General features: G+C 40.9%; 1 protein-coding gene across 2 annotated transcripts in view; it reads right to left on the bottom strand.

The window, feature by feature from the left end:
• Positions 1-6: 6 nt before the first annotated feature.
• ADAMTSL3 (ADAMTS like 3) overlaps positions 7-8050 on the bottom strand; it is a 168760-nt gene continuing 160716 nt past the window's right edge. The window contains exons 27-31 of one of the 2 annotated variants that reach the window (XM_056499487.1): positions 6737-6920; positions 4152-4356; positions 3175-3281; positions 2402-2616; positions 7-1879 (exon numbers count right to left, since the gene is read on the bottom strand). In XM_056499487.1, coding sequence (XP_056355462.1) covers positions 1770-1879; positions 2402-2616; positions 3175-3281; positions 4152-4356; positions 6737-6920 — 821 coding nt within the window. In that variant the 3' untranslated portion in view covers positions 7-1769. Of the gene's footprint in view, positions 1880-2401; positions 2617-3174; positions 3282-4151; positions 4357-6736; positions 6921-8050 lie in introns of those variants that run through there. The other variant, XR_008841284.1, reaches the window with a different exon arrangement.

Raw genomic sequence — 8050 nt, 5'->3', positions numbered from 1 at the left:
ACAATGTTGAATAATCAAACTATATTTTATTTCAGAAATATCAAAACTACGTTAAAGGAGCTAAAATCTTCAGTTACTGGAGAAGCAATAAAATAATCTACAGAGGAATGTCATGCCCATTGCAATCACAAACATTTACAGCACTGCTTCAGTATAGCATGCATACTTAACCAAAGTTAACACAACAGAAAATGCTATGTGTTAACATTTGAAAACTTTAAATATAAAGGGAAAACATGAATAAGAAATTTTGGTAATAAGAAAAAATATATGTCCAAAAATCTTTATTAAACACTGTACAAAAAAAAATATTGCACTTTTAAATCAGACAATAAATATCTACAAAAAGTATCTTACAAATGTTTAATTTAAAAAACTGCTTAAACAATCAAGACCCATTGCTGATGAAAAAGATAATGATCAGGAATATCCTCTCCTTGCAGTCAGCCTTGGACACGATAGTCCACCCTAAACTTTTTCTATACAGTAGTGCTACCCTAATTCTCAGTGATGCAAACCCTCTGTGCAGGATGCTGTGTCTGAACTGCCCCCACAGCACTCCCAGCTCTCTGCCCCTCACACAGGTCAGAGTGGAACACAAGAGCCAAGTCAAAGTGAGCATTCAGGCCTCCAATATGAGCAGTAGTTTGAATCTACAAAAGAAAAAACCATCTATTTTCTGCCTCCTGTGGGGTCCTCTCTGCCTAAAGCCCGAGTCAGACAATCTGCAATATGGAAGATAATTTACCCAGGAATATCATGGTAATAATTTATCAACTTGCAAATGACTCAGATGGTTAATGGTCATGATAGAAAAATCATCTTGATGGAAAAATGCTCAAAATAGATTTCTTGCACTTGTCTATCTTCACAATTAATTAGAATGCTTATTCAAGAGAAGAAATCTGACAGCTATTTTGACTTGATGTGCAAGAGAACAGTGCTCACAAGTGTTTGTTCACAGCTCTGACAAGGAAACTTCTGTCTCATTTAATATCAGTACAAAAGTATGATCATGCCAGAACTTTGATTGTAATTCAGAGACTGGAAGGAATTAAAATAGAGACAATAAAAAATGACACCTCGTTTATCCAAAAGAGATCAATTGCTGCTTTGAAAACTGTACAAGGATCTGTAGTTTCTTACTGCATACACAGAAATACAAGCAGGAAAAATTCAATGTACTCCTGTGTATCCATCTGAGAGCTAGTATCCATAAAGCACATCCTGTGAGATCAACCCTTAAGCTCAAGCTGTTTATGAAAATGAAGCTGCTGCCAAAAATTTACAGCTACAAGCCACAGCTTCTATAAATTTAAAAACAGTGCTAAATATGATGAAAAAAAAACCAAACCAAAATCCTGGGAGTCAATAGTTGCTGCATTTCCCAATTTTTTAAAAGAATTTTTGTGACTGTTCCTCATAAGTTAAGGACAGTAACCACTATTTGCTGCTTTTAGGTAACGGTTTTTTCACTGATAAAATTATAAATTGTGGCCTGCAATTTTACAAATTATATGCCATGATATTATCTTGCTAATCCAGACATGTTTAAAACATTAGAAGTTCCATTGCAAAGAATGAAAAATGAAAGCTCCCAGAAACAATACCTTATCCAGCACATCAATCCACAATACTGTGTTTTCATGTTGCCATTTAACTGTTACAACTAATGTCTCATTTACAAGAATATACTTCAAGCAGGTTTAATTTAATGAACCTCTCTTCTCATCTCTTCACTGCAGCATCATGAACTTGCCATAGAGGATTTAGATTTCTTGACATGATTGACAACATCTTTGTTTGTAGGTGTCTATCAAGCATAACTTTAGTTGCTTTACAAATGCACAGTAGTGAGTTGTATCCTTGCATTCGCCTTCTGAAAAATATATTTAAACATTACAAGGCTTTATAATGAGCAAAAGAGAAATAGAAGAACTTGCCATAGTAAACAACTGATGGATTCTTGCTAGCTTTGTAATTACTTTAGTGTACATTTCTGGCAGCAGTGGATTCAAAGCTAAACAAGGGCACAAGTAAGAGGTGTGATCTCACTGCATTCATTTACTCATTGTCTGGTTCAGAACACTACCCCATCTTGGAGGCATTAACAGCTCGCTCAGAGACTTTTGAGTCACAACTGGCACAGTCATGTAGGGAAGCCTGCAAAAAACTTCCTAAATATCCTGTTTCTAAAAGTGCTTCTGAGGCTTTAATATCAAACTGGCCTACTTAGAGAAAAGAAACCCCAGGATTACCAAGTGCTCCTTGGAGAGGATAGTTTTACCTTTGATGTACAATCAATTGCTTGTAGAACCAATAGTGTACAACTGCAAGTCACTTTCTAATATAACTGCTACAAACTATGACTATGCTCATATTTAAATAAACATTTACATACTGCCACAGGATGTGACATTGCAGTGCTGCCAGGTTGCTGGTCTCTTCCTCCCTGTGCAGAACTGCTCAGCCACGGGTCTGTTGCTCTGCCTGTGCACACAGGACACTCTTCTGGACTGGAACCCACTGCCACAGCTCACACTGCAGGGCCTCCAGGGGCCAGTCCTCCAGTACACATCACACACCTCTGAATCACAGTTCCTTCTGCCAGGAGGGCTGTGCAGGGAAATAAATGGCAGGCAAATGTTTGCTTTTGTGCTAAACCCTTATTCACACAACAGAACCCTTCAGCCCCCACACCCCTGCTCATGGCACAGCCAACCAGACCAGGATCCTCAAGATTGTCTCTGTTTGTGTTTTGAATATCTCCAAAGATGGAGATGCCACAACTTTCTGGGTAACCTGTTCTGTTTTTTCCTATATTTAAGTTGAATTCCCTTTATTTAATTTTGTGCTCACCCATCATGCCTTTTCACTCATGAGAAAACACGAGTTTCCTTAAACCAGTTTCTTAACTCTGGAATAGGAAAGTATTTTATCTTTAAGAAAACTTAACTGACCCTGAAACACTGCATACTGGATGCTGTGTGTTCTTCAGGCATAACCTCTCCTGGGTTCCTGAATTCATCCAGGTCCACAAAGGGATTACTGTCTCTACCTCCTTTCCTTTGTTTAACACAAAAGAATTTGCCTACTTGTACTGCAATGACAATCCTGTACCTTCAATTTGACCATTCTAAAGAACCTAACTTGTAACTTTTTCACACTGTTTACCTCTTTTTTTCATCACAAGAAGAGTTTGGCACTGAAGATCCATTCTGAAGCTGACAAATGAACTGCTGGTGCTGTGATCCTGCAGGGCCTGCACAGCGACCAGAACACTGAAAATGGACAGGAAAGGGTCAGGGGAGACAAAAAGAAACAGCCAAGTTAGTAACAACAGAATTACCCTCCATGGGAGCTACCCAGCTGCACAGCCCAAGCCATGATTTTTTTGCACCTTGCCTCCTTCAGCCTTTTAACACCTCAGTTTGGGTAAGGCCTATTATGTTTTTGGTTCTCTCTGTGCAATTTTGTCAAGACACTGACTTTCCTGTCTGTTCCTAAAGCTAAATCCATTGTCTTCTCTTCTCATGCTACATCCCTACTGCTACAGAATTCTTTCTGTAGCTCTGCCCACTACAAACTTGCCTTGCTAAAACCTGTACTGGGAATGCAGCAATAGCAATTCTAATAAATTACTTTGCACATTGAACAGTAAATACAAATCTCATATCAAGATGAACACAAGTTTGCTGCATGAAGGAAGAAACAGAAAATATAGGAAAACAGACTTCTGTGCATCCTGTGAATAGAACAACTTCTCCAATGTGTTGTTGAAGCACATTCATTTATCTGTTTTGGGGACTTCACAAGTACAGCTATGCAAACTGTGTATTAATATGACTGCAATGAAAGCAATAAACTGGCTTGGACAATGGAATACATTGTAATGGCTTAGCTTATAAAATAAAGTGAAACTAATACTCTGGTTTCAGGTCACGTCTTCAATAAAAAAGTTGCTCAGAAAGCATGAAATGAAAAAACCAGATTTCTAATTGACTGGTTTGGAAAGTAATGACAGCCAGAGAGCTCCTCCCTTGTGCAAGAGGAGAGATGTGCAGCCACAAGGGGACAGATGCTCGGCGGTGGCACGGTGGCACTGTCCCAGGTTTACAGCCTAAGCGGATGCAGGTCAGGCTGATGCTTACCTGTGCTGCAGGCTGTGCTGGCCCTGCTGCACAGGAGGGCCCTGTGCAGGGTTTGCTTGCCCCAGGCCGGTCCCTGTGCGTGCAGGCTGCTGGCAGCAGGGCCAGGGCGCTGCCGTTGGCCTGGGCTTGGTGACACCACAGCTGCCGGCGGCGGAACCCTCTGCCACAGGAGGCAGAGCACTCGGACCACGGCCCGGCCACCCACCTGCAGGATCACACACACACATCAGCAATGACTGCAGCCCTGCTGGAACATGGCAGCAACTGCTAGCAAAGAAAATGCAGAGGAACCTGTCCCTGCAAATTTTAGATGTGAGAATAGCTAGAATCCGTTTCTTCTTCACTTGAGCAAGGTCTAAACGTGGTGAGCTGAGCATATTTGCTAGCAGAGGTGACACTGCTTGTTACCAGAATCTGTGACTAGGTGAGCCCTACAGACCCTGCTGGATGTGACATTCCAGGAGGAAGGAGAGTGTACTTTTCCATTACTTATAAAATGAATAGTACCAATTTACTTGGTACTAAAGTGACAGCTGCTATAACTCATCCAAATTTATTACATCAAGATCTCACCAGATAACAGCTCAAGCAGCACATGTTATATAGTGATTAAAAGTTGCAAATATTTAGTCTGTCCCTACAGCTAGGAGCAATACTGGGGAGACAGCAGGTGGTAATACAATCAAGCTGACTTGCTCTTTGCATAAATCTAGGCTAAAAATATAAAATCAATTTTATGTGTACCACAACAGTGATAACAGGAAAAAAATTCTATTTTCTTCTGCAATTATTTGATTTTGTTACACTCAAACAGCTTATATCCATTCAAGGAAGATTAATCTTTTACAATCTGCACCCATGTCTTTTTCTCCCTTTTAAAGCTGAAGTACTTTTGCAAACATTTGGTGCAGTGCATGCACAGCAAAGCACAAGTTAAGTAGATACTCAAGGCCCTGTATTTGCTTGGCTGTGACAGAGAGCAGGGAACTAAACACATGCAAAATGCTTTGAATAATTAAGGTCCCATGGCCACTGACCATGCATCTAAAGCCTTTATAATATAGATGCTTTCTAAAGAGGTGCCTTGAGATGAGAAAATTGTGCAGAAATCAGTGAGTGGGAAAATGGGAAGGGAAGTCTGGACATTTTGCACTTCCCTCCCAGGTCACTAATCCCAGGGAAGGAGAGAGGTTAGAGACACCAAGAAACAGACACAGCTGTTTTCCAGGCATCTGGGATGCTCCTCCTGTGTAGAAAGCAAGGAATATTTAATAAAAGAAAACCAATTTATATGTAAGCATACACATATGGCTCAAGGCAGAGTTAATTATGTTAGTATACACACAATTGCCTTCCATTGGTGATTACATAAAGCCAAATTAAAAGCAGAACAAATCTAGGCATATAAAAAGACAATTCAGTTCCCATTCTCTTTAACCATATGAAATAACAGATTTGTTTATGTTGTGGATACTCCAGGGCCAGTGATAATCAGATTATTTAGTCATGCCCTGCAATCCACTGAAAGGCATGACCTTGCTCAGAGGAGCCCCAGGACCTCTTGCACCCTCCTGTCATCTGATCCAAATGCTGAAGCTTAAGAGGAAAACCTGCAACTGAAGGTGTGTTTCAAACTATTAACTTGATTTCAGTATTTTTCTACTGGCAAAATGTTTGCTTTCTCTGGCCTGGCTGGAGTTCAGCATCACAATTTAGGATGATCTGGTTTTGGCTGCTAATAATGAAATATAAACAATTTCTCCTGATATACATCTGCTGCTAGGTTTTCTGCATTTAGAACAGAATTTAGAACACACTGGCAAGAGGCACTCTCACAATGTCAGCTAAAGTCTAACACTTCCCTGCCAACATTTTCCAGTGAGGGACAGCTCCAAAGTGTGTGTATCCCTCACAGTTTTGCTGGTAGTGATGGCCAATTCTTTAAAGCAACAAAAAGCTCTTTTTGTGAGGATCCTGTGGGGTTTCCTGTTGAAAACCTGGGGAAACACCCTGCTGAGCTGGAATGCTCAGTGCAGCTCAGACAGTCTAGAGGTATGGTTTTGGCCTCTGGAATCAGATGTTGAGATACACTTGTCTGTGATGTAAATATTTTCAGCCCCAGAAAACTGGCAGGGAAGGACAGTGAAGGAGCACTGTGGTGAGGGGCACTGGGGAGAAATGAGGCATTCCACAGAAAACACCTTACTCAGAGCTCTGCTGGCACAAAGGACAGCAGGTGAACACAGAGGTACTCTGGCCACTCTAAACACAACAGGTTTTCCCTCTGGGGTGGCACAGATTCCACAGAACTGCACATCCCAGTGTCCCAGAGAGATCTCCAGCTGAGCTTTGGAGGTGTGGTGTGGTGTGGTAGCAGCAGGATGGAGACACACTCAGGTCTTATTTACTCAATCAGGTGTTTCCCCACTTGCTTGTGATCCATTTCCTCATCTCCCATGCTTTAAGGCTCATGATGAAATAAACCCCACATTTCACACTCAGAGCATGAACACAGAAACATTTCAGGAGGTGCTGAGTGCATTTGAATACAAAGACACATGGCAGTAGAGCAGAAGGGGGTTTACCTGGGAGGGCAGTCCTCTCTGCTGCAGGGCTGGTAAACCATCACTGGCTTTTGCAGCTCTCTGCATTGTGACTCGTTTACTTTCTGTTTCTCTGAGTTGATGCACTGCAGCCTCCTGGAGCGGGTTCCTGAATGCCCACAGGTGGCAGAGCAAGGACTCCACTCAGCATATTCCCAGGTGTAATCTAAGAAATACAATTGGAAGTAGTGTGAGAGAAGTCCTGAACATTGGAACTGTGTCACATTTTGATTGATTTGGCTCTTTAGGCTGTATAGACACCACATCCTCTGTAAAAAAGCAAATATTTCAGCACTGTGAAAAGGGACCATGAGCCAAAGTAGAATTTAGTTCTGCTCAGCTTCCCCTCAAGTTCAGCCCTTACCTATGAAGCCCTCTAGAAGGCAAATGAGATCAGCACATGAAGGGCAGAACCTGGCTCACAGTAGGAACTGATGAGCTTCCTTTAAAACTTTCATAACAGTTTTATACAATGAGCATTAAAAAGAGGAAATTGTAAATCAGGCTCTCTAGGTTTCCTGCTGTTCAACAGCAAGTTTGTCCTGAACAAAACTCATCTTACTCCAGACACCTCACATAATTTCAGGATTTAAGAAAATCCTGTCCTAAACTACGGAGAAGTATTTAATGTAAAAATAATTTGCCACTGAGGCATCTGGCAAGATGAAAAAGGAATTTGTTTTAAAGAGCGTTTTATATTAAAAACCGATCACCTCTAACAAGTACTACCTTTATATTTAGTCAAAATTCCACACTTACCCCTTCCTCCACAATTTTTTTTGACACTTGGTAAAAGATGAAGTACTATGCAATGTTGACAGATTTTTATGTGATCACAGAAGGACTCAGGTTTTTCTATAATAACCAAGAATAATTGATGGCTACCAGCTGTGTCCACAGACTCACTCTTGCAGCACATAATGAATTCTTTAACTTATTGTTTTTCAATGTTTCCTTATTACTTCTGGATTTCTTAAAATAATACAAAAGAGCCTTTTTCAAAGTAGAAATAGTTAAATTTACTGACTGCAGCTATGATGGAGAGACTGTATTGTTTGTTTAACTAGGATGACACTGCTCAGAAGTGCCCTCAAAATGCCTACTGTGCAAAAACCACCAAGGGAGGTTTTACAGCCTCACAAATGCATGGGTATGGCAGTGATGAAACATTTACTGAAGTGTCAATCACAGTTAAAGCTCAGAACCAGAAAATTGAATCACCCCAAAACATTGCCCAACCTGACTGGAAAGGGGACTGGGCAACCAAAAGCCAGTCCAGCTGAAGGCTGCAGGTGG

Source organism: Oenanthe melanoleuca, chromosome 10 (assembly GCF_029582105.1).
Source record: "Oenanthe melanoleuca isolate GR-GAL-2019-014 chromosome 10, OMel1.0, whole genome shotgun sequence".
In the NCBI taxonomy this organism is placed as follows: Eukaryota; Metazoa; Chordata; class Aves; order Passeriformes; family Muscicapidae; genus Oenanthe; species Oenanthe melanoleuca.
The sequence above is the reverse complement of the archived record's forward strand: the minus strand, read 5'-3'. Positions and strand labels throughout refer to the sequence as shown.